Below are 27,185 nucleotides of genomic sequence, written 5' to 3' on the forward strand. Positions count from 1 at the left end.
TTGTAAAACTCACGCCACCCACAGCTCAGCAAAACCCCAGCCGCTGTCACAGAGCAACCAGCCAGCTGAATGGCAGCCGGGAGCCAGTAAGCACGCTGGCTTACTGGGTATCTGGAGCCCCCACCCGTCAGCCTGCAAATACACCTCCAAGCATCTTGTTCCTTCCTTTGTTCTGCTGAGTGCAAGGGGCAGGCGTGACAGAAGAGTACAGGCGTCGCTAGAGACAACAGCTTGAGGGAGAGCTAGAGAGGGATAGCAGTGGAGAGGGGACATTTTCCCATTTTGCTGCTAGACTTATGGGCCAACTGAAAAATTACACACCTCACAAATAATTAAAATTGATTTTTCCATTATGCTTTTGATTGTGGGCTAAGGGTGCTTCGTCAGCATTTCCAAGATAAACTGTTTTCCTGTTGTTTTTAAAATCGGCATATCAAGAAAATTATTAGGCTAGCAAAAAAGGGAGTCCATGCCAATCCTTTAGAGTAATAGCAGCAAACATGTGATTACTGCTTTTAATCTGCTACCATTATGACATTTCTCCAAAGGAGAAATGGAAAGTTAAGACAAGTATAGTTTTTCCCATCGTGACTGCCCTACGTTTAAGAAATTACTGTGCTTGTATCGTATGTTAACCTCGTGTTATGTCACATCACATACTAGCGGATTATTATTGGGAAAGAGGCCTTATATTATCTAGAGAGAAATTTTAAGATAAGATAAGGAATCCTGGATGGAAATTTGGACTAAGTAATGGCTGAAATGTTTCCCAACCATAAAGTTTAAAGACCTGAATGTGAAAGAATGAAGTCAATGACTTAACAAAAACTGTTTTCTGGCCTTGAGTGTACCACTTACTGGATAAATGAACGTGGACAAGACCATTTGAACTGTTTCCATTTCAGCTTTTTCATCTGCAAAATGAGGACAATTCTGTTCAGGACCTCCAGGTAGCCAACAGGCCTCAGTACAAGTAGACACCTCCCTTCCAACGTGGCATGGCAGGCCTGCAAATAAGTGGTTCCAGGGAAGGTCATGTGACACCTTTGGGCCAATGAGATGCAGGGACAGATATGCTGAGGCTTCTGGCAACATCTTTCCATGTTCTTACAGGGTTTCTAGAAGAACACCTTTTTCCCTAGAGTTGCTGTTCTGAGTAAGGCTTAGAATTTCTGCAGCTGTCTTACTACCTGAGGAGGATGTCGCTATACAAAGGAACACAGGGCCTTCCCAGGGAATCCCTGGGAAACGCAGTGAGGCCACTGATGGAGTCCACCCTGAAGCTTGCCCTATATCTACACTTCTAGTATGAAAATCAAAATACTTTTCCCATACTGGTTGAACCAATTTGACTTGAATTTATTGTTACCTACAATTCAAGAAACGCTAACTAGCTTATAGGTAAGAAAATCTAAGTAAAACTCTGAAAGTTAAGTGCTATAAGGTATTATTATTTACAGGAGTAACATCTCTCCTGGCTTTATGATGAAGCCAAATCATCTTTGGGGGGCACCTCACGGAATTATGTATTGTGGTGTGTGGGTCCTTTTGATAATATCCCTGTCCAGTGGCTATTTAACACACAGGTGGATTCTCCCAGCAATAGGGATGTCATCACCTCCTGAGGCAGGACTCATGGTTGTGTCACTCAGCACATCACAACGTGGTCGTTCTGGGATTCAAAATTTGTACCTGCTTTGTGCTGAGCTCACGTGAAGCAGAGAGAAGGCAGAAAAATCGGGAAGGTGTATTTATTGCTATTGGTCTGCATTTTTCCCACATGGAAATGGCTGAGCTCAGGCAAGTCAGCTGCTGGTGGGACTGTGGTCTCCCTGTACCTTCCTGTCTTCTCCTTGCTGGCATTCTCTCTGCAGGGACCTGAGGAAAGTCACAGCTCTTCTTTGGAAGGACACTAGCCATTTGTCTGGTCTGCAGGGCCTGTGCAGCCATTCATGATAGTGTTATTGTGCAGTTTTTAGAACGGTAATTTTGAAATGATGTATTTCAGAGCCCAGCCTAGCACAATCTGACCTGGGCAAGCTGGGCTCGTGGTAGCAGAGAGCAGATGCTGTAAAGGGGAGGGCAAACGTGAAAGGGGAAATGGTGCCCTTAACGGTAGGCCCCTCTGTTCCTAAAGCGAAGATATTTTTGTCTGTTTCTCCTCTCAGTACTGTAACAGGAAGGAGAAGGTGCTGCACGTGCTGGATACGGTGGACTATTAATTTGAGATCCCCCTCCCTACCTGTCACCTACTTTCTATGTGACTTGAGCCTGTGGCCTGTGGCCACTGTGTTGATATTTGTGGACTTGCCTCTGTGCTCCACACACCCTACCTGACGCCAGTCAGAGGGCCCCATAATGAACCCTGTGATGGCCACCCAGATCCTCCTTCAGAACAGAAGGACTTCTACCCCTCACTGCTAGGAGTGTTGCCATCAGATGGCCTGCAGCTGTCGGTTCTCTCTGGCAATTGCACTTGGCTAAGCACGGTTGCCTAGCCCAAGGTGAGACCTGCTTCCCCGGGCGGCCTCTCTCCGATGACTGGTCAAACAAAGGATACAAATGCTCAGTCCTCTTGTCCCAACCTGGGACAACTTTGCAGGGCCATCTCAGCGTTGGGGCTCCCCATGGGGTCAGGTGTGGTCATTGTTGAGACTGCATCATGGCCCAACTTTCTAACAACGGTTCTGTATGCTAATCCCCAGTGCAGTCTGCCTTCCAAAGCATCCTCCCCGGGACAACCTCTCTGTGGCGACCTAGGCCCAATACTGGGGACATGCATTCAGACAGAGGAGAATGTGCAGATAAGACTCTGCCCCTCCCCGCCCCGAATCTGTTAAAAAAAACACTGGTGACCTTGGGAGCTGTAGAAAAGACCCTCTGTTCCCCCGAGCTTCTCCTTAGGAATGATAGTAAGAACTACCTTTATAAAGAGCTGGTTCGGGGCCAGGCACCGGGCTGAACACTTCACAGGTATTGTCTCATTAATCTTAATCACAATCCTGCTGAGTAGGGGCTCTCCCCTGCATTTTATGGATGTGGCAACTGTTAGTAAATGTTAGTAAATCTGGTGGCAGAGTGGGCTGGATCCCACTGAGCGTATCCACTCAGACATGCTATCCCAAACTCCTCAGTGGTGCGCAGGCAGGCAAAAAAGGATCAGAGGGACTTGAGGACAGTGTCCTTGGGGGGTTATTGCTGTTCAAGGCCTGCATGACTCACTTGTGCCAAAAAGACATTCCTTAAACGCGGTGATAAGAATATCACTTTGGTAAGCCCTGTTTTGAACGTACAAACCAAGATTTAAAGGAATTTTACAGTAAATAAACTATTACAGCTGCCATTATTGGGTGTCTGCTACCTACGAGTCAAAGGGCTATATAAACATCTCATATGTGGAACATGGTTAGTCCTTTCAACAAACCTCCAATGTAAACTTTATCATCCCACTTTACATCAGAGGGACTGAGGCTCAGAGAGGTTAGATTAACTTGTCCAAGCCAGGGTGACCAACTGTCTTTTTTTGTCCAGGACTGAGACATCCCATGCTAATAAGGCAAAGTTCCTGCAAACTAGAACCAGTTGGTCATGGTAGGTGGAGCTAAAACACACACACACACACACACACCAGCAATGAAATCTTTCCATAAAGCTACTAAATATTAATTCCAAATTGGTTTGTTCTCTAACAATTGAACCTGCACATATAATAGATTGACAGCCCCAAGGGCTATTAATAGTCTAAATGTGAAAAATACAAGGAGATAAAACTGAAAATAATCTTTGATTCAGTCTTAACCACTTCCCGTGATTGAAACATTATCCTTAGAAAATGCCAGGACCCCAGGAAGAAGACTCCCACTGTACAGCTTTACATTTTCTTTGATCAGCAACATGGAAGGCAAAAGTAACTTACCTCATCTGAAATTTGACCTCCAAATGTCACCCATGTTCCTAGAAAATAAATATTTGCACATTATTTATGATCATTTTTCTCTTTAAAAACTATTTATTTACTTATTTATTTATTTTAAGAGAGACAGAGAGAACGACTGGGGGAGTGGCAGAGAGAGAGAGAGAAGGAGCGAGAGAATCCCAAGCGGGCTCCAATCGTCAGCACGGAGCCCGTTGTGGGGCTCAAACCCATGGACCGTGAGATCATGACCTGAGCCAAAACCAAGAGTCAGATGTGTAACTGACTGAGCCATCCAAGGTACAGAACATTTTTCTAATATTATATAATATTATATATAATTTTTCTTGCAACAGGGCTACTTCAGTTGGTTGTTCACAAAGGTATCTGGATAAGGGGCACACGGGGTGCCTGGATGAAGTCCAGCCGCCCTCCTCCCCTTGGGAAATACTCCAGCAGGGATCTGCATCCCTCTGGAGGAAGGGCTGTCTTTCTTCACTCAAAGGCCCCATCTATGCTATGGCAGCCCTGTCCTACAAAACACTTTTTCTTCTGCTACGGGACCATGAAGGCTAGTGTGCAAGAGTGCAGGGCAACCGAGCCCACTTTGGCTACACATGCATTGTCGCGGAAGCCACCAGTTCAGAAGGCACAAGGGAAGAGGTACACGAGGCCACCATTTCTGAACATGAAGGTGAGACCTTGCGTTATGGTTCTTCCCTTCTTTACCCCCAACAAAGGACTCTGTTTTGTGTTCCCTATTACTTTTCCAAAGGAATCCTCTCAGATGTCCTTCCTCTCCATGCTTTCAAGCCCCAAAAGGTGACACTTAAGCACCTTCTCTGTTTGAGCCTGTTACTCCAGGGTGGAAATCTCCATTGGTTTGGGGATGGAGTCAAGAGCTGGAGTGAGGACTGGGAAGGCAGGGCGAGAGAGGCATAATCAGCAGCCAAAGATCTGCATTTAAAAGCAAGAGGGGGGCACCTGGGTGGCTCAGTTGGTTAAGCTCTGACTTTGGCTCAGGTCATGATCTCACGGTCTGTGAGTTCGAGCCCCGTGTCAGGCTCTGTGCTGACAGCTCGGAGCCTGACGCCTGCTTGGGATTCTGCGTCTCCCTCTCTCTGTTCATTCCCTGCTTGCACACGTTCTCTCTCTCTCAAAAATAAATAAAGATTAAAAGCAAGAGGGAAGCAGACTTAGTGGGCTCTCCCCACACCAGTCTACAGTCACCGCAACCATTCATTCCCTCTTTGATCCATTTTTTGTCTTTAGCCCGAATTGCAGGCCTGGCAAAGGCATTGCACCCAAATGCTGGGGACAGTGAGATGATCGACCTAGTTCCTCCCTCTCAGGAGCTCACAGTTGACAATAGCACAAGGCTAAACCCAGGCGAACACAAGGCAGGAAGGGAGGGAGTGCTCTACTAGACTGGTGGGAGGTGGCAGTCAAGAAAGACTTCTTGGAAGAGGTGACATTTTGGTTGAGCTGCACGGGAGGTTACTGAATGATGAAGGAAGGAACAGGCATTCCCGGGGAAAGCCAGAGGGCAGAAGCATCAGTGTGTGCTGACAAGCTGCGGCGGGCCATTCCACAGAGTGAGGAGACATGATGCAGACAGGCAGGGGGGCAAGAGCGAGAGCCAGGGCACAAGTGGCATGTGTGGGGCATACAAAGACATGTGTCTGAAATCTTTGGTTCTGCATTTCCTAACAGCGAGAGCCCCCATGCTCACACCTCACAAATGGTCACAGGAATCCGAGAAACGTGTATACTTTGATTTCTGATCATTTCATAAGCTTCCAAGACACTTTTATCATTCCTACTTCCAGATAAGGAATCCAACATCAGTCAATCTACTAAGTGAAATATGCAGGACTCCCCAGACAGGCCTGGCTTCAAGAAGGGTATCCTTTTCATTGCATCGCGCGGCCTCATGAGAATACTTCCGAATTAATTACCGCATTTGGATTCCACACGCCACAGAAACACGCCGATATCATCGGACCTTTTCTCTTCTCTGTTCTCAGGGACTATGAATTATTTTCCTGTCCCACCCTCCATCCCCGGAGGTTCCAAATGCTTGCAGACTTGTTGCGTCTGGCTAGAACAATGTCGACCTGCTTGGTATTTTAATACATTTTGAATAAGGTACCATTATTTAAATAATTAGGAAATTTTCCTTTAAAATGTCTGATTTCCAGCTTCTCTGAACCACAGAAGACTAGTGTCCCCACAAGGCAGACATGCCCTGAACAGTGCCCTCTGTGTAAGGGTTATGCCCTCCCTAGGTAGCGAGCACCCACACACCTTCCTTTGCATCCAACATTGGAATCAAATAGCAGTTATTTACTACTACACATTTACTGCTATTTTTCTTACTGTAAAATTAAGAAAAAGATGAGCTTGTGCATCTTCTAAAAAAGAGAGTTGAGTATAAAAAAAGAAAGACAGGAGCACACTTTTTGTGGGGGTTGGAGGGGTTGGATGCGAAGAATATCCAAACAGAGAATGTGCGCCCAGAAAAATTACAACTTAAGGCACCATAATAAAACCAGCCATGACGGGTGCACAGAAAAGATGGGCGCTGAAAAACTTAATGGATTGAAGAAATGGTCGCGTGTGTTTTCCAACAAGAAGAAAATAAGCGATCTCCTGTGAAATGTAATTCTCTATTAAAGAAAAAAATCGCCTGGGCATCAAAACCTTTTTACAGACAAATGCTTTTATAAGAGTTTCTTTTGAATGCAGCAGAAGTCCAGAGCATAAACAAGCGTTTGCAAACGTTAGTGTAACCAGAAACATTGTAGCTCAGCATGTTCAAAATAGGGTTGAGAACTTTCAGGGTAAGTTCAGTCACTGGTGGTACTTTCTACTGTAGCAAAAGAGAACGTGGATGTAAGAGCAGACCTTTAGCTGTATTTATTTGTGATGCGGGGAGAATTTTGGAGGGGTCTGAGAACTTTTAGACAAGGAGTCCCTGAAAGGCAAAACATCGGGAAATGGCTTCAGTGGTACTGAGAAAGGTCTCAGACCAATGGAGGTAGAACACACTATTCCCAGCTATGAGTGTTACCGCAAGACAAGGCTCCCGCTGAGGGGAGGGCTGATGTTGGATCTTCAAGCAACAGATTGGAGGTGGCACTATTTTGTAAGGGCACTATACATAAGTCCATTAATTTCAGCACTCATTAGGAATTGCTTTGGGCTACAAAGCTGAAATGGGACAAGTAATTAGTACCACGGATTAGCTAGTCTTCTGTATCTTTGAGCAAAATCAGGTCAGTGTTGGGTTGATAAATTTGCTGGCTTACTTGTGCTGTGAAACTGAAAGAGATTTCTTGTAACTGTTCATGTCATCAGAGGGAATAGTCCTAGCTCCACTCAGCAGCAAAGACTGGCCCAAAGTTGCAAGCTTCTTACTGATATTACAACCCATTTACACCTTTTGAATATTTCTCTACAGGCCTATTTGCAAGTACTTGTACAAAGGTCTCGTTTGTTTCTCTCAGTCCCGATCACGTAAGAGTCTTTGGGAAATTCATTTGTTTAGGAATAATGTGGTCCACTTGCCCATGTTGAAATCAGTTTCCAGAAATGAAAATAATAGCTTGAAATTCATTTTCCACAACTGGGCCATTGAATACTGGCTTACAAACTTTATGAAAAGAAACCACCATTATTCAGCTTACCTTCCTTGGTTAATTTTTGATAGTACAAAAGAAGGGCTGTCATTTAAAATTCTCGAGCAATGGTACTGAAGACTGAATATGGTAATGTTGAAAACTGGGATTGCACACATATCTTGGAGATCACCTTACTGGTAACCATCATTTACAAAGATGTGATCCATGTTGGGAGAGCCTATGTTTAGAAGAAGCTTTATTCCAAAATAAATCTGAAAACAACTACCTACTACTCCCAGTTTAAGTATTTAAGGCTACATTCTATATATCATGGTGAAAAGATATAGGGTCTGATTGACATTTTGGTTCAGAAGAAGTACGTGTCACGCTTCCGATTTCAAATCAAAGCAGTACTGAATTATGAAAAAAGATAGCAATAAATGTTTTTTTCTTTTTCAGTTAGTTAAAACATCTTAATATAAGTAGAATATGGGCATCACATATATATTTACACTCAGTTACAGGCCTACACTATAACTTAGCAAAAACAGAGTTTGGTTCTATTTCGGGGAATTGGTTATTCTTATATTCAGCTTACTTAGTTCAGGTATGCTACCTCCCTGGTCCTTCAGACATTTCCTACCCATTTATCTTACAGTTATTTGCTGACAAACTTCTACATCTTTTACAAGGAAGTAAGCTATCTGAGGGTTAGGATTTTATTCCATTCATCTTATGTCCACAGCCCTAGAACAGAAGAAGTGAGTCAGTCCTTAGAGGATGGTCAGTAAGTTTTGGTGAAATTGGATGTAACTGCCTCTTTGCTGGTAATCTACAAAAATACTGGGATAGTTTCCCACCAAACAAACATGTTTGTTTTGACTTATAGAAACATGAGTAATGCCTGTCAACAGCTCTTCTAGTCCTTGGGTGATTGATATATTTCTCCCTGACCCCAGGAGCCCAGCTAGCCAGGCCCCCTCCCGGAGAAGGGCAAGGGAAGGCCCTTCTCCCTGGCTGCAGGGCCTCCAGTGAGGAGGGGGTGACCCAGTGCAGGCAGAGTTCACCAGCCACCCCCAATGAAGACCTACCACTTACAAATAGGGTGAATTCCTTTCTGATGGGGAGCTATCAAGCAGCACCCTTCAGACAGGAGAATGCTGCTTGTACGATTTTATTCTTTACTGCTCCTCTCCAGAAAATATAAGGTGGTTTATTAGTTAATGTCATTCTCAGAAACCCTCTGTGACAAGTTTCTTAATCATTTTTCTGCTTCTAATGAGAACATGCCTTCTCGAGACCTAGAATGGTGTATGATTACTTCACTGTGAAATCTTAAATTAGTGGGATGTTACTTAGAAGATAATTTTACTAAACTGACACTTGTTATTTCTAACCTTTTACAAGCAGAGTATAAAGAGAACTTTGAACTGTTATTATGTCTTCTGATGAAACTCCTTGATACATCAAGGAACATATGCTTTGAAAATCTGTTTGTATCCGGAGCACACAGCTACGATGGCATAGAAAAATTACTGAACTGTAAAAAAAAGAAAAGAAAACTTCCTTTGCACATGTATCCACGCACACACATAACCACACACACACTCTATCTTGGTTACTTGGTTGCTTTGCTGGTGGTTTACAGGGTAATTGCTTCTTGTTATTCATTCAGGAAACATGTTTATCATTTAAATAACCTCCTTGCTTGAGTAGGCAGAGATATTTCGACATTTAGAATGTAATAATGTTTTCAAGTAGGCTACCTCCCTTTAAAATATACATCATCCTAGTGCCCTCATTACAAGCAGGATATTAACATTGGTACAGTTAAATTGTAGACCCTTTCTGAAGTTCAGTGTCTATTTCTGTCCCAGCGTCCTACACAGGATCCAGCATTGCATTTAGGCATCATGTCTCCTTGGTCTCCTCTGATCTGTGACAGCTCTTGAGTCTTCCCTTGTCTTTCACGACCTTGATGTTTCTCAAGAGTCCCAATCAAGTACTTGTAGAATGTCCCTCAATTTGCGTTTGAGTCACTTTAAAGTTGTAGATTTGGTGACCTCCTTTTCTATATTGCAGTTTGACCTGCTTATGGCCTGGATTTTTTTTTTTTTTGTAACTATCAGGAAAGGAATCTATAAATGCAATTGTAATATTTATTATGTCACAGGTAATTTTTCTGTTCTCTCTCATTCAGCTAGTATTTATTGAGTATACCATGTGCGAGGCATTATACCTAAATGATCAGTATGCAACAGTGAACAAAACTAAAAATTACTTCTGGAGTAGATTTATGAGGAAAGACAAAATAATAAGAAAAAATAAATATGCAGTACTTATTTATGAATGTTAATTTTATAAGGCAATAAAACATAAAATACATAGTGTTTACTGACGACCGTTAAAGAAAGTCATTTTTATAAGGCAGGGATGCGGTATATGAAATGTCAGGGGGTGAGCCTTGAGATTTTAGATAGGGTAGTCTGATAAAGTTCACAAAGAAAGTGATTTTGGAGAAAAGATGCAAAGAAAGTGGATGAGCTCACCGTGCAGCCGTCTGAAGGCAGCGTTCCGGTCTCAGGGTGAATAATGGGGAAGGGGGCTCGCTTGCCTTTTCGAGGTCAGTGAGGAGGCCAGTATGGTCAGAGAAGAAAAAGTAAGGTCCGAGAAGTCAGAGAGAACAGATCACGTGGGGTCATGTCAGTCTTAGGAAGGACCCTGGACAGGCCAATACCAACAGAGAAGTGACACAGTCTGACCCTTCTCAAAGTGAAGCATCTGTGGTAGGGAGGTTACAGCTCTGAGGCTAAGTCTGAAACACAAGCACCAGCTGGAAGGCTGTTGTGAAAATCCAGGTGAGACAGGACAATGGTTGTGGGTCTGAGGTAGTAGTAGCAAGGATGGGAGAAGTACTTGAATTTTGGATAGACTTTGAAGGACAGCCAATAGGATTGGCTGATCAAAAGGATGTAGGGTATGAGAGAAGGTGAGACTTTATTTTTTTAAAAAAAATTTTAATGTTTATTTATTTGAGAGAAAGAGAGAAAGAGAGAGACAGAGTGTGAGCTGGGGAAGGGGCAGAGAAAGGCAGACACAGAAACCAAAGCAGGCTCCAGGCTCTGAGCTGTGAGCACAGAGCCTGACTTGGGGCTCAAACTCATCAACAGTGGGATCATGACCTGAGCTGAAGTCAGGTGCTTAACTGACTGAGCCACCCAGGTGCCCCAGAGAGAAGATGCGACTTTAAAGACAACACCAAGGTCAGAGGAAGGGGAGAATGGAGAACCAATTCAACACATTTCATTATGGATTTAACAATTCTTGTTTTGCAAGTAGAGCACATGCCAACTCTAGGTAGTCAAGGCTGACCAAATGGTCAAAGGGTGTTTAATCTGGAGGTGTGTGGAGTTATGAATCTGTTATATCACTGAAAAGTTTAAAGTTAGAAGTTCAAAACCCAGATCTCATTGAACTTAGACAACTCACTGGGCAAAATTAATGTGTTTACTATCTCATTTGAATAGAATGATTCCCAGAGAAATGTGGAGCTGGAGGGAGGAGCATCCCCCCTAACCTGCACTGGAAAGCAAGAAATCATGTGAGCCCAGGACCAGTGCTGACTTGGAGGAGGGGGCACTCAGCTGTTGGCCACCGCCTGAGATCAGGTCCGGAGAATGACCCTGCAGGCCCTTTCCTGTCTGAGCTTCAGGCTGAGTCTCTGGAGAACGGAACCCTCTCCCATGTCCTTGTGCCCCAATCCTGCTTATTCTTCAGCCTCAGAATTCAGTGCTGCAAGACGTGGTTCCCTAACACTTCCTCCGGTGAGTCAGAATGAGCATTTTAGATCTTGTTCCATTAATTCTGTGTTCCTGAGAATGTCCCAACCTCTTGATTTCTCGTTTCCTTGCACAAAATTGGGGACCTCAGGCTTCCTTCGTCTCTAATTTCACAATTCTGTGGCTGGACTTTGAGGGGAGTCACCCCATTCACTCTCCCCCTACCACTCTGAACAAACCGCTCTTACTGTACTGGCCACATTGTTTTTGCAGTTACACACTTTCTTTTCTCATGCGACTTCCCCATCAACTGTCCTGAGGGCAAGGACCGAGTTTAATTTAAAATTTTTAACCCTAGCCATTGAAGTGGAGGCTGCACACAGTAGGTACTTAATAATCATCTGTTGAGTCAGTAAGTAAACATTTTGGAAGCATGTGCATTCCAGCCCTAGTGAGAAAGGGTCTCCAACCCAAGACTGCGTGCAGCATGTTGGTCGTTTCCCCCATTCGCTACCGTGGATGAGGGATCGTGGTCTTCAGCTCTGGCTGCACATCTGTGTAGCTTGGGGAGCTTTAAAGGGTGACTTTTTTATGGTCCCTCACCAGACCAGTTAAATCAGAATCTCTGGGAACAGGACCTTGGCATCAGAATTTTTAAAAGATCCTCTGGTGACTCCAGTTGCAGCCAGGGTTGAGGACCACATTTCTAGATGCTTCTCATACTGAGATATTAGTATCTCCTCCTTTTCTTTATACCTGTGTGGCCCCTACAGATAAACTAGACACGGATCTATGTCTGGAGGCCTGGGACACAGCTGAAGGTTCTATCTTTTTCAAATGGTGCAGACAAAACGTTCTTCCCTGTTCTGGTTTGCATCTGTTGATGTTTTCCACAGAGCCTGGCCCTTATTTTTGGATCCAAGCTGCAGCCTGGTTTTTCATTTTTGGCTTCTAGTGTATTGCTAATGAGCATCTGGCCTGAGTTAACAAATACGATAACAACGTAGCCTTTTCTTTTTTACTTTGATTACTTCTTCTTGCAAGAACCAGTAATACCACTCCAGCTCTGGGGAAGGGGGAGGTTGAGGGGGCTGCTTTCACACCTGCACTTCAAGAAAAGAACTTGAAATAGCAATGAAACTAGGTAAGGAAGGGGCAAAGTCCATGTGGAATAAAAGTGGGCTTTCAGACAGGTTCCATATCATATGGTAAATGGGGAGTAGGATTCCCATCTACAGGCAACTCTGGAAGATCTGAAGAGTTCCACATATTTTATGGATGAGGAGGTGAAATGATAGAGAAGTGTCTTTCCACGGTTGGTCAGTGGTGGGGCCTCCAAGGCCATGGTCTCTCCCAGCCCCGGGCTGTTTTCTGGTAATGATGCCTCCCTTACAACCCTGCTACTGTGCTCCAGATAAGTGGTATGCATAGTGGCTGCTGGAAATGCTTGTAACAACACCTTCTTTCATGAAACTTCCTATGTTTTCCCTCTGCCAAATGCCTCCTCCACTGAACCTTCCTTCTGATGAGGTTTAAACCAGTTTCTGCCCCCAGATTGCCTCATCTGTGGTGTAAGAATGGCATACACTTGCCCCCAATCTTCTGAGCCACCTCCATGCTCGCAGATTCTCTCAACTCAACCTCAGGACACGTTTAGCTTGACTTCCCATAAGACCTCAGGCACAGAACCATCCCGGGCTTTAAGCTCTCAAACCCTTAAGAACCCCAGAGCCAAGGCTAAGGGCTGAGCAATAATGACATGTGCCTGTCATTGAAGGAATTTTGGGGCACGGGATACCAGTGGGCAAGGCAGTGGCAAAGGGGAGTCAGTCTTAGATTATCCCAGAAAACTTGTGGGGAGTTGGACCCTGGACCTCGTCTAATGCCTGCGCATAGGCTTGATGTTTTGAGGGTTAAATAGCTGGGACTGACGTAAGCTTCTTCATGATCCTTATTGAGAACGTACAGATATTTGATATTTTCCTTCTTTCTTTGATTTAAAGTCTTATGTACTTCATTGTGCAGGGATACTGCCAGCTCCATTTTGTTTTAAGATTTGTTTCAGGGCAAATCTGCCTGCAACTATTTTGTTTTGTTTTCCCATGCATCTGCTCAGTAAGTTTAAAGACAAGGAAGTACTGATGGAAGTATTGGATGGGGGGGGGGGTGGGGGTGGGTATGGAGATTAGAAGAGACAGTTTTGCATTATAAAGCAGAATTGTGGGGTTGACACTACTCAACTGGGGCTCTTGTGAATGACATTTCACTGCTCTCAGTCTTCCATCTGAAAACAATAATCCCTTCCTCACATTTAGGGGTTAGAATTAGTAATACATGGTAATTTAAATCCATGGCTTAAGCCCCTTTAATTTCCTTATGGAGCTATGACTCCTGCACCTTGAGCCTATTATGAAAAGTTAAAATGAAGCCAAAAAGATTCTCAGATGATTTTTTTTCTCCGTGTGTTTTTTGTGCCCACACTATGGAAATGAATATTAAAACTTTTATAACAAGAAGCATTTTTTAAAAATCATTATTACTTCCCTGGGAAATCCATTCATAAACAAGGGTTTCACCAAATTATAGCTCTTCCTACTTCCTGAACATGAAAAAGAGGCTGTGTTCATATTTTGTTAGTATTTTGTATTAAGTTTCTCGGTTAAAATTCCTCATATTTTCATGTACTGATAATTACATGCTGAAAATTATTTCTTACAGTGAAGTTTTCAGGGTGCTTATAACCACCAAGCATCATTCAGATGCTTTATTCATTTTGGTTCTTTGGAAGAACTCCTATAAGAAATGTACAGAATAGTGAGTGTAGGTGAAATAACACAGTATTAGAATAAAATCAGATAACTACTATGGGACACCAGGGTTACATGACAATTGCTGGTTTTTGTTTTTCAACAAATTAAAATATTCCCAATACCTTCTTTAAAAATGGGATCTGCTATTAAGATTCAAAATCCTTTTTTTAAATTTTTTTTTTTTTCTGTGAATTCACAGGGCCTGGGACATAGTATACATTCAAATATATATGTGTGTGTGTGTGTATATATATATATGTGTGTGTGTATGTGTATATGTGTGTGTATATATATGTACTTATATATGTATATATATACATATATATGCTTGTATATGTATATTTATATATTTTTTTAAATTTTTTATTTTTATTTATTTATTAATTTATATTTATTTTTGAGAGAGACAGAGACAGTGTGAGTTGGGGAGCAGCAGACAGAGAGGGAGAGAAAGAATCTCCAGCAGGCTCTACACTGTCCGCGTGGAGCCCCACATGGGGCTCGAACTCACAAAACCATGAGATCATGACCTGAGCGGAAACCAAGAATTGGACGCCTAACCAACTGAGCCACCAAGATGCTCCCATTCAAATATATTTTTAATTTATTTTTTATCTTTTGCCTTTCCACAGAAGTTACTATAAATGAGAACTGTCTAGAAAACACCATTGTTAAGAAGTCTGAAAGTTGTAACCTCCTTTATGCTTTCTTTTATCTCTGAAAAATTTATGTCTAATCTTTTTATATTTGTGCAGGGATATAGTTTTTTTGAAGGTTCAGTGAGTTCTCATCTCTCCAAACAGTAAAAGTTTTGAATAACTCTGGTGTGTCTATACATAAAAACTATGGGGTATGTTCATAGGACTATCAGGATATGCTAGGAGATAAATGTTAATTCCATGGCAAGGCAAAGAAACTTTTAGTGAAAAGAAAAGGGTAATACGTTGTAATAAGGAATGAAAAATATTTTGTGATAGTCTTCAAATTTTTCCTGTTGGACTCTGAGCTTAATGATTTTATAGTATTAAATGAGTTTATAGTATTAAGTATTACTAATGAAAGTAGGAATACAAAATGATTCACACATTTTTCGACTAAGAAGTTTTTGAAATACAGAGAAATTAAAACTGAGGAAATATGTAAGGAATAATGTAGCAAAAACCTAAAGATTAAAAAGTCCCCAACCTCGTTACACTCAAATTAACTCAGTTCTCATTTCCCTGTAGATTTATGATTTTAGATATAAAAATTAGCTTATTTTATCTATCTCTGATTGCTACCAACTGTTAATGATTTCAGCTTTGTTCTTTTTTTTTTTTTTTTTTTTTTTTTCCCAATCTGTAACATCCTTTTCCTAATGGGAAACTCATAGCTGTATTGAGTGGATGGGGTATTTTTGCATCTTCCATAGAGCTATACATGAGTGTTTTTTAATGCATTACTTCTAACTAAGTGACACAGGCCTTCCCTTTTCAGAAATTATGTATGGAAATTTATCATGTTAAAGAAGAAAAGGAAGCAATAATAAATCAAAAGCATGTTGATATATTTGTAATCTTTAGGAGATCCCATTCAATCCAAACTCTAATAGAGTCATTCTCCTTTGAAATGGTATATTATGCTATACTGAAAAAGTAATTAGGATATGAGAGAAGCCCAGAACAGCTCCTGGAAGCCTGATTTGGACACTGATGTTCCCAGCCAGGCTTTGGCATTGAGGTGATGGCACTATAACCACATAGTCCCAATTTTACAGGAATGGAAGGAAACTCCCTAAGGTACTGTATGAAAATATATCTATAGGGGTGCCTGCGTGGTTTAGTTGGTTAAGCGTCCGACTCTGGCTCAGGTCATGATCTCACGGTTCACGATTTCAAGACCCACGTCAGGCTCTGTGCTGACAGCTCAGAGCCTGGAGCCTGCTTCCGATTCTGTCTCCCTCTCTCTCTGCCCCTCCCCTGCTCACTCTCTCTCTCTCTCTCGAAAATAAACATTTAAAAATATATATATATAAATTTAGGTAACCACAGACATCAAAGAATACAAAAGTGATATTTCTGTGTCAATAATATTTTGGATTATTCTCAAAAACAGAAGACAGGCCTTCTTGAGACATTTTCAAACTACTAACATCTTAGCATAATCTTATCTCCCCAGAGACTATATAAAACCTGATACATAGGAGGGACTTAGTGTTTTATGAATGAATGAATTCAAGAACAGCAGATAAGAAATGATCAGCATAGAAGTAATGTTCAATACATTTTTTATTGCCTGCTGATCTTCTTTTCATTAATTCATTGCTTGGAAACAAATTAGTCTATATGACTCCATCTATGGCCCTTATGAGTTAGTAATCTGTGTATCCACCAACTAGTACATTAGCACATACAATGAAAGAACATTCCATGCAAACTAGTGCAGCCGCTCTGGAAAACAGTATGGAGGTTCCTCAAAAAATTAAAAATAGAAATACCCTATGACCCAGCAATTGCCCTACTAGGTATTTATCCAAGGGATATAGGTGTGCTGTTTTGAAGGGGCACATGCACCCCAATGTTTATAGCGGTGCTATCAACAATAGTCAAAGTATGGAAAGAGCCCAAATGTCCATTGACAGATAAATGGATAAAGAAGACATGGTATAAATATACAATGGAGTATTACTTGGCAATCAAAAAGAATGAAATCTAGAACAAATATTGTTAAAATGTCGATACTACCCAAAGCAATCTACACATTCAATGCAATCCCTATCAAGTAACACCAGCATTCTTCACAGAGCTAGAACAAATAATCCTAAAATTTGTGTGGAACCAGAAAAGACCCCAAATAGACAAACCAATATTAAAAAAGAAAACCAAAGCAGGAGGCATCACAATCCCAGACTTCAAGCTATACTACAAAGCTGCAATCATCAAGACAGTATGGTACTGGCATAAGAACAGACACTCAGATCAATGGAACAGAATAGAGAACCCAAAAATGGACCCACAAATGTATGGCCAACTAATCTTTAACAAAGCAGGAAATAATATCCAATGGAATAAAGACAGTCTCTTCAGCAAGTGGTGTTGGGAAAACTAGACAGTGACATGCAGAAGTATGAACCTGGACCACTTTCTTACACCACAAAATAAAACTCAAGATGGATGAAATAAAAATAAACTCAAGATGGATGAAAGACCTAAATGAAAGACAGGAAGTCATCAAAATCCTCGAGGAGAAAGCAGGCAAAAACCTCTTTGATCTTGGCCACAGCAACTTCTTACTCAACACGTCTCTGGAGGCAAGGGAAACAAAAGCAAAAATGAACTACTGGGACCTCATCAAAATAAAACCTTCTGCACAGTGAAGGAAACAAGCAGCAAAACTAAAAGGTAACCGACAGAATGGGAGAAGATATTTGCAAATGACGTATCAGATAAAGGGTTAGTATCCAAAATCTATAAAGAACTTATCAAACTCAATCCCCAAAAAACAAACAATCCAGTGAAGAAATGGGCAAAAGACATGAATCGACACTTCTCCAAGGAAGACATCCAGATGGCCAACTGACACATGAAAAAATGCTCAACATCACTCATCATCAGGGAAATACAAATCAAAGTCACAATGAGATACCACCTTACACCTGTCAGAATGGCTAACATTAACAACTCAGGCAACAACAGATGTTGGCGAGGATACGGAGAAAGAGGATCTCTTTTGCATTGTTGGTGGGAATGCAAGCTGGTACAGCCACTCCAGAAAACAGTATGGAGGTTCCTCAAAAAACTAAAAATAGAACTACCCTACGACCCAGCAATTGCACTACTAGGCATTTATCCACAGGATACAGGTGTGCTGTTTCGAAGGGACACATGCACCCCCGTGTTTATAGCAGCACTATCAACAATAGCCAAAGTATGGAAAGAGCCCAAAAGTCCATCAATGGCAGAATGGATAAAGAAAATGTGGTAAATACACACACACACACACACACACACACACAATGGAGTATTACTTGACAATCAAAAAGAATGAAATCTTGCCATTTGCAACTACGTGGATGGAACTGGAGGGTATTATGATAAGTGATGTTAATCAGAGAAAGACAAAAATCATAAGATTTCACTGATATGAGGACTTTAAGAGAGAAAACAGATGAACATAAGGGAAGGGAAACAAAAATAATATAAAAACAGGGAGGGGGACAAAACAGAAGAGACTCATAAATATGGAGAACAAACAGGGTTACTGGAGGGTTTGTGGGAGGGGGGATGGGCTAAATGGTAAGGGGCATTAAGGAATGTACTCCTGAAATCATTGTTGCACTATATGCTAACTAATTTGGATGTAAATTTTAAAAAATAAAATTAAAAAACTAAAAAACAAAAATGAAATAAATGAAGTAGAAAAAAAAAGAATGAAATCTTATCATTCACAACTACATAGATGGAACTGGGGGGTATTATGCGAAGCGAAATTAGTCAGAGAAAGACAAATACATGACTTCACTCATATGAGGAATTTAAGATACAAAACAGATGAGCATAAGGGAAGGGAAGCAAAAATGATACAAAACACGAGGGGGACAAAACATAAAAAACTGTTAAATACAGAGAATAAACAAAGGGTTTCTGGAGGGGTTGTAGGAGGAGGGATGGTCTAAATAAATAAGGGGCATTATGGAATCTACTCCTGAAATCATTGCTAACTAACTTGGATGTAAATTAAACTACATAAAATGAAAGAGAAGAGAAGAGAAGAGAAGAAAAAGAAAAGAAAGAATGAACGAACATTCCAGAAGGGGTCTTGGAGGTTGCCATGGATCTGGGACTCATCGTAGAATAACACCTGTATTTGCCCTCTTAAAGCACTGATAGCCTCTTGTTACTCCTTCTGCTACGCTAGCACCAGGGGCCCTGGTTTCAGGAAACAAGGGAGAGTCTTCCCAGAAGAAACTCCTGAGGTAGCAAAAATATCCACCTGGTGACTCCATCTTTGAGCATTTTGTGATTAGTCAAGACCCTTAGGGGCTACTCCCTATGAGGGACTAGAGCTGTCTATTAACTAGGAAAGAATACATAATCGTGGTGAAGAATGTGCTACCAGAAGATCTGGTACATACAGTGCCTCATGGGTCCTGAAGGTCAACAGAGAGCTCTGCCCACTCTCCACAAAGAGAGGGAGTCTGTCCGTCTTATTCATCATTGTCCCTCCTCCCCCCAGAACAGAGCTCACTTTTGCAGGTTAACTCTCTCTCAAGTCCTGAAATTATTTCTCTTAGTTTGCAACAATCCTAAAATGTGTCCATGGATAAATAGGTTGACTTTGAAGACTTTGATCATCTCTAAAACGAAGGATGACACCCACTCCAGGATCGCTGTGAGAATTCTGTGAGACGATGATAAAGCCAGCCAATGCTTTTTCGAGAACTCGCATTGTGCCAGCCATTGTGCTACACACTTTATAGACGTCACGTCACTTGAAACTCAGGACCACTCTGGGCTCTTGAGTGTATTTGTTGGGAGTAGCTCAGCCAGGATGTAAGCCCAGGCACTCTGGCTCCACAGCCCATGCTCTAAATGATTTCAACAGCATGTATCAAGTGTTTAGTACAGTACTACACATACAAAGGATGCTCACTAAATGTTACTTCCCTTCTTATCTTCCAAAGAGGTACTATTTAAAGCACCAAAAGTTCCATAAGAAGATAAATGACTTTTCCAGAGACCACAGCGAAAGGCAAAGTCAACATTGGAATGTATCAACTCTAACAGTATACCCACCTTAACAAAGCTTAGGAAAACTTATTATTTATTTTGGATTATTCTGAAGCGACCCATGGAGAGTGGTGGATAGACTAAAACATTCAAAAATGCCACAGAATTTTTGAATTTTAATTGGAGGCCAAAGCTAAATGAAAAACAAACTCCACACTTGGCATTTGCTTCTTTCAACTGGACACCAAAATTGCCTCCTCTAGGGCTGTGCCTCTTGCACACTGCCTGGGAAGTGAAATTTCTCAGGTGCTCAAAGCTTTCATCTTAATTTTTTTTTTTTAAGTTTGTTCATTTGGGGCACCTGGGTGGCTCAGTCGGTTAAGTGTCCAACTTCGGCTCAGGTCATGATCTCACAGTTTGTGAGTTTGAGCCCCGCGTCAGGCTCTGCGCTGACAGCTCGGAGCATGGAGCCTGCATCACATTCTGTGTCTCCCCATCTCTCAGCTCCTCTCCTGCTCATGCTCTGTCTCTCTCTGTCTCTCAATAATAAATAAATGTTTAAAAAAATTTTTTTAATAAAAAAAATAAAAAGTTTGTTCATTTTTGAGAGGCAGAGAGACTGGACATGAGTGGGGGAGGGGCAGAGAGAGACGGTGACACAGAGTCTGAAGCAGGCTCCAGGCTCCGAGCTGTCAGCACAGAGCCTGACGCGGGGCTTGAACCCACGAACTGTAAGATCATGACCTAAGCTGAAGTTGGCCACTTAACTGACTGAGCCACCCAGGTGCCCTTCAAAGTTTCCCTCTTAAACCAGCCATGTGATGAACAAGTAACTCAGCCGGTGAGCCAGGGTTGCCCCCTCAACTGTTCAGAAGCAGAGTTTGGAGCTCCTTGTCCAGGTCAGTGATTCTCAACTCTGGCCCAATTAATAGAACCACTTGGGAGCTCATGCCCTGCTACACCCCAGAGAGTCTGATTTACTTGGTCTGAGGAAGAGCCCAGGCACAGGTATTTTTCAAAAGCTCCCATGTGACTGTGATGGCAGCTGGAGTAAAAAACGTCCAGGCAGCAGTTGGGACATCACTGGAATGGACTCACTCCTTCTACAAGATTCCAGTATGACATTAAGTGCAGGGCCCAGAGAGTGAAGAACAATTCAGCAAAGAAGGTTGAAAGTGGCCTTCACCCCAAACTCAAGGCTGTAATGTCTTGCAGAGTTTTTAGCCCTGACCAAATAAAGGGTTACAGACTATTCTTTCAAGGTTCTCTCTTTGGTGCTTTGCCCTTCATTTTATTAGTACTATTAACCTTGTGCAAAAATCCCAGTGGCAGTAAATGACTGTAGCAAAAATAGCTTAGTAGGAAGAAAAAACGGGTGAAATAAAAAAGAGCGTCAGCAGTCTCATTTTCTGGGACAAGATGACAAGGACCACCAATCCTGACAGAGGAGGGTGTAAGTGTGACACATCAGTCTGATGCGGTCAAGGTGGAATTTCTCCCACTGGTGCCGTGTAGAATGATTAATTCAATATGGAGATCTAAAAGCTTAACAGAAGCCTAGGCAGAGACGGGCTACTAGATCATGATCCCATTCCTGCATATTTTATTAAGTGTAGATAACTCTTGATTTTCCTTTAATAGGTTTTCATGTCTATGGAACCCATATTCAAACAGAAATTAAAAATTCATTCCAAAGACAAACATAAGAACATTTTCAATTTTTTGCGTCACCATTCCCCACAGAGGTCATTGAGAATCCATGGTCTTCTTCATATGGCTCAGTGGGACCATTGGAGACTGACACAGAAGCCACTGATCGATCTAAGATGTCAAGGCTTCTTAAAGTTACGCTGGTATAGAAACTATATACATTTAGCACACCTTGGATATTGCAAACTCCCAAGTATAAACCTCAATTAAAAAAATGTATGCATGACAGGCAGTGACTCTTAGATGGAAAGGTAGAAAATGTTGATGGAGTGGAAACAGAAGACCACGAAAGTGCCAAGAGACATGGAACTGAACTGGGGCACAAGAGAACTTGGGTGGAGGTGTGCCTCAATCCTATTCCAAACATATATATAAAAGATCTGGTGATTAGCCTCTGCGTAGCTGCTAGAATTTCTCATTCTTGCTCATCTTGTACAGTTACCTTCCCTCACACACTCTGTCCTTAAACTCTTCACTTTCTTCCAGTCTACTCTGTCTTCAATTCCTTCCTTGACCAGGAAGGTTAGGATGGCTGAATGATGTGATTGAGTATGTAAAAGCTTCTCTTACCCTGTTCTCAGCTCCATTGTCTGCCTGTTCTTTTATTGCAGCTGCCTGGCAAAAATCCCCACCCGGATCAATCTGACTGTCTGGCTCTCATCACCCATAACCAAGATGCTGAGCCGTGCTGGAGAAAATCACAGAAGACAGAGACGGACGCGTTGTAAATTCTCGGTCTACAGTAACTATGCACTGATGGGCTCTGTTTTTGGATCATTTTCCTCCACTGTTTGGATTTCAAAGATGCTCTACTTTTCTCAACCTCAGGCCCCACTTTTTCTTCTTCCAGCATCAGCAGACCACTCACACTTCCTGCTTCACCGAGAACATAAAAGCAGACAAACTACTGTCCCCTCTATTTCTTGCTCCTAAGTCCAGCAACCTACCCATCACAGACACAGTGGATGTCCTGCCCTTTTCCCAGTGGTCTCCAGCTGCCTGAGGACTCCCTCTGGGATGCAGACACCCCACCTCCTTCACCCTCAGATGGGTGTATACTCATCGTTGGCTCCTCAGTTAAGGGATCATGAACTAAGATGACACCCATCTTTTCCCCCTCTCTTCCTGTCACTGTGGAAGAGGCTTCTTTCTATCCAAGACCTGTTTCTCCATGGATCCTCTGGGTCCTATCCCCTTGCTCCTTCTTAGGGAGCTCACTCCACCAATTATCACCGCTCATTACTGTATCTTTTCTTTACCTGAATTCTACTTTGTTCATTTAATATTAATTTTACACCACCACCTCACCTTTTTGTTCATGTTTGTCTGATTTTTATTTGCCCATTCCTATATTTTCCGTTTATTTTTGCCCTTTAATGTAAAGAACATATCTAGAAACCAGCATTTTTTTTTTTTTTTACCCAATCTCTAAAACATTGAAATTTGTTATGCTGACACCTATTTTAGGCCATTTTTCTGAGATTTTATTTTATGCTTTTAAAAACATTTCCTTTTGTGTTTTCTTTACCAATCTTTTGCTAATTTGATCAAGCCTCATTTACTCACAACTGCCATATGTGTTCTGTGTAGGCTGTCTGTCTAGGTACACAGTATGATGAACTGGGCTCACAGTTAGTGAGCAAGTAACTGATGGTTACATTTAATCTTCTGTAAAAGCCAGGATATTGAGTCTGGTGCAGCCTCTCTTTTTGCCTCTATTTCCAGTCCTAATTTGCTGTCTGCTGTGACCGCTGCGATCAGAGTGAGCTTCCTAAAATGCATCTGGCCAAGTGACTCCCCATCACAAAACAGATCAATTACAAGCTTTGTGGCATGGCCTCCAATGTTCTTCATCATCTTTCCAAAGTCCTCTCTTATCATTTTCTCTCCCTATATAATTCTTCCTCCAGGCCGTGCTAACTTAGACTTCCTCCACGCTTTTCTTCCTGAGTTTATCACTTCATTTAGAAAATACTTATCGAGGCCCCATCATTCCCCCAGAACCATGCCAGATGGTGGGGTCAAAATGGCAAATGATAATAATGGTCTCTGTTTCCTGGGGCTCCCAGTCCAGTGGGGAAGACAGAAAAACACTCGAACAATTACAGCACAGGACCCAAAAGGCCACACACTGGTAAGAGGGGTTGCAATGGGGACTAATAGGAAGCCTCTAGCTGGACCTGGATGGTCAGGAAAGCAACACTCAAGCCTAGATCTGAGTGAGGGTCAAGTGAGAAATTAAAAAAAAAAAAAAGAAAAGAAAAGAAAGAAAAAGAAATGGCTGTAGATTTCTTTCATTTCACCCTAACAGATTCCCCTGCATCCCTCAAAATCCCACTGCCTCGCCCAGCACCTTCCCTGACTCCCCAGAAGAGGTGGTCACTTCCTCATCTGTGCCATTTCTGTGTCTTACCTCTCTATCCTCTGCCTCTCTACTCCTAGCACTGTTACTAGCACTAGTCACTGTTAGACTGCTTTTTACCTTGTTTACTCTTTGGCCTCGCCCTTTCCTACCCTACTGTCCTCTCTTACTCGGCTGTCTCTTCCTCCAGGAAGCCTTCCACGACCTGCCCACCTCTCCCTTAGGCAGTCCTCATATGTGTTCCCACAGCACCTCAGATTTCTCTCAGAGCACTGGTCACACTGTGATTCACTCATTCATTCATTCATTCATTCCATGAATGAGACATACTGAACGCCTTCTCTGATCTAGGCATGTGATCTGAATGGATAATCCACCAAGAAATAAGTCAGACTGAAGAAGCTCACCAGCAAACATAAATACAGGGTGTCCTCTGAGGGCACAAAGCCCAGAGATGTAATCCATCCCAGGAATCTGGTCGCTACCCCCCCACCCCCTCCCCTGCACTCACTCACTGTGTGAGGCCAGGCAGTGGTGCTCTGGTGCATCTTCCCCCCCTTTCCTCCAGCACAGCGTCTGGCACATCTTCACGCAATCCACGAACGTGAGAATGAATGAGGGGTGCCAGCCTCCGTGCTTTATGAGGACGATCAAATCTGTCATCGTGGTTCCTGGCCCCCTCAGAGCTCACAAACTAAGATGCACCAGCAGGTCTGGGACAAGCCAACCGCCCCTCCCAGGAAGGTGCTGAAAGGGAGGGTGACTGCTCTGCTCCTCTCCTTTGGTCCCGGGAATGATGTGACAGTAACAAAGGCACAGACAGCCGCTTCCAGAACTGTGTCTCAGGACCAGTCCTGTCTCCTCTCTTCAGCCAGTGGTTACACGTATCTGCTTTGCCATATCTGCCGAGCAGGCTGCACTTTCTGCCCAGCAAGGGCTGAAGGACAGAGCAGCATTGAGCAGCATGGGGATGCTTGGGAGGGAAGGGGAGTGAGCGACCAGAAAGAAAAACGACAAAGTCCCACAGAAAACTTGTTTCCAGTCACCATAAGCAGAGCCCCGCCAGCACTTTCCATCTTTCTGCTTCCTCCTGCACAGCCTGAAGGGAGCCCCATGGCTAGGCCGTCAGCTCTAACTCAGCTACTGCTCGTACCCTCATCACGTTTTCTATAATTACATGTTGGGTAGTCTCTTCCCCCTTCCCATTTTAATTAGTCGTCAGATGTAAAATGACCACTGATGGTATTTCCTGCTTTGCTCTTCGGGAGGTTTTGCGTATTTTTGTCATCCAGGTGTTAGGATGACGCTCTTATTTGTAGATGAGCCTGGGGCTCTCTGATCCTTCAACATTTGGGGGAAAATGTAAAGGAGAGTATATTAAAAGGACAAAGGGACGTATTTCTCCTCTGGAGGAAAAGTATTGTCGATTAGGCAAACTGAGGGAGCAAGAAATGAACACCCACCAAGGTCACCAGACTCTGCGTGTACCTCACACTGTAGAAAAGCCTGGGAGACAGTCATTTTTAATCTTGGCCGCCAAAGGCATAGAAAAACTCAGAAAAGCAAAAATAAGGGTGGGGGAGGGTTTTCCAGTTCCAAGGATTTGTCTGAACTCAGAGCAGAGGAACACAGTGCTTTTTACGCCAGGGTCCTTTAAATTTCCTTTGGGCATCTGCATTCTGTAGATTTAAGCCCTTCTGCAGCTTCAGGGCTGGTTATTGGTTGACTGGATTCCTTCAGTAATTGGTTCAGGGACGGATACATACACCAGCTGGAACCAATATTTATAGGAGGCTTGGGGCTGCTACAGCCATCTTGTCGCTCTGAGGGCAGCCTGAGAATGAGACCTCCAGCGTGCAGAGTTCACAGTCTGATCCCTGGATCAGGCCATTAAAGTGTCCACTGCCCACACGAGCCTAGAATTTTCTGTTTTGGCTTAAGCTGAGGTTTTCACTTTGCTTTGGCCGAGTTTTCTGTTCACTTATTCAAGAAGGCTTCTGACGGATTCACACTCAACAGATGTAAAAGGAGTTGGGATTTTATTCCTAATTTCATCCAGCTGAGGCCTCTAAGGCATAGGTATGAAATGCCACGCATTTCCCCTCCTGTGTGGACCCACAGCCGGTCACCCCCTCAGGCATGTGTGCCGCCCTCCAAGGGCTCCCCTCAGCCCCACACTCTCTTAATCTGAGCACCCCATTCCACAGAAGGTCAGCACCCCAACGGATGGGTCCCTCGAATTCTAGCCTCACAATTAGAGGAACTCAACTTTGCTGATTGAAATTCGGAAACTTTCTCAAACTTCCATTTGGGTTTTTATGGTTTAAGAAAATAGTCTTATAAGTGTAATCTTTATAAAATTCGTGTACAGGGCAAATGCCAGGTAAACAACACGAATAGACTTGCATGTACATAAGGTGTGCCTTCGTCAGGCTTCTTCTTGGAGTAGAGGAAACACAGGCAGGACTAGCTGACGTCTTTAGGGCAATGTGCCCAGGAGGTTAAGTCGGGAGTTAGGAGCTTCCTTCAGGGCATCCAGGGGAACACAAAAGGTCTGCACTCACTTGTATTCTTACTTGGAAATCTCTTCCAGGGAGAGCGCACTGGGTCATGGGCCATGAGATGTGCATTCTGGCCCCCATGCTGTCTGTGGAGCTGTGATTGCCTGCCCTGAGTGATTCCTGGAGTCATTCCGACACCCCCATTCTCTAGTTCTACAGTAGCCTGTGGGCATTTTCACCCAGCTGCCACTCTGGAGTCATGCGGAACTTGATCACTGCCCACATCATAACTGTTAGAGCTAGAATGAGCCTCCCATGTCTGGTCCAGCCACTCACTTCTCGAGGAGGAACCTGAGGCCGGGAAGAGGCTGTGGGCACTTGGAGGCTGCGGGTGGAGAAGAAGTAGGGATCAGGTGGCTGGTGGCCGGGCCAGAGGCAGGAGGTGTGGGCTCTGCTGTCTCTACCACTGGACTTGGACAAGACATTTCCCCTCTTTCTGATGAGGGAGCCTAAGGCAAGTTACCCGTGCTGCCATTGCCTGTCCCCCCAGGTGGGATGTGTGTGATATTCCCCGGGCACTCCTGGCTGCCCAAGAACAAAGAATGGTTAACTGACGGAGATCACAGTCATACAGGACAGGAGTCTCCATCAGTTCACAAATATCTTAGTAAATTACAAGAAAAAGGCCATTTTATCAGTAGCCTAATCTTCAGAAACCTATAAACTCAGTTTCCTGGAGCTCCCACATCACCCTCCCCTCTGGAGTGATGTGGGGATCA

General features: G+C 43.0%; 1 protein-coding gene and 1 long non-coding RNA gene across 9 annotated transcripts in view; one reads left to right on the forward strand and one right to left on the reverse strand.

Annotated features, from left to right (window-relative positions):
• Positions 1-27,185, reverse strand: part of KCNAB1 (potassium voltage-gated channel subfamily A regulatory beta subunit 1) — a 383,848-nt gene that overhangs the window by 81,710 nt on the left and 274,953 nt on the right. For all 6 annotated transcript variants that reach the window (XR_008297900.1, XR_008297898.1, XR_008297899.1 and 3 more), the window contains exon 3: positions 3,917-3,954. Coding sequence is in view for 3 of the 6 variants with exons in the window: in XM_015066024.3 (XP_014921510.1) it covers positions 3,917-3,954 (38 nt within the window). In the remaining 3 variants the exon portion in view is untranslated. The remainder of the gene's footprint in view (positions 1-3,916; positions 3,955-27,185) is intronic.
• On the forward strand, positions 109-27,001 carry LOC113599913 (uncharacterized). Of its 3 annotated transcripts, XR_008297903.1 has the most exons (4): positions 109-4,213; positions 11,064-11,360; positions 22,155-22,594; positions 26,499-27,001. It is a non-coding gene; the product is annotated as an uncharacterized LOC113599913 (long non-coding RNA). The 3 variants fall into 3 exon arrangements; XR_008297902.1 differs by lacking the exon at positions 26,499-27,001 and having other exon boundaries at positions 22,155-22,940; XR_003420866.2 differs by lacking the exons at positions 109-4,213; positions 26,499-27,001 and adding an exon at positions 4,271-4,607 and having other exon boundaries at positions 22,155-22,940.

Source organism: Acinonyx jubatus, chromosome C2, assembly GCF_027475565.1.
Source record: "Acinonyx jubatus isolate Ajub_Pintada_27869175 chromosome C2, VMU_Ajub_asm_v1.0, whole genome shotgun sequence".
Taxonomy (NCBI): Eukaryota; Metazoa; Chordata; class Mammalia; order Carnivora; family Felidae; genus Acinonyx; species Acinonyx jubatus.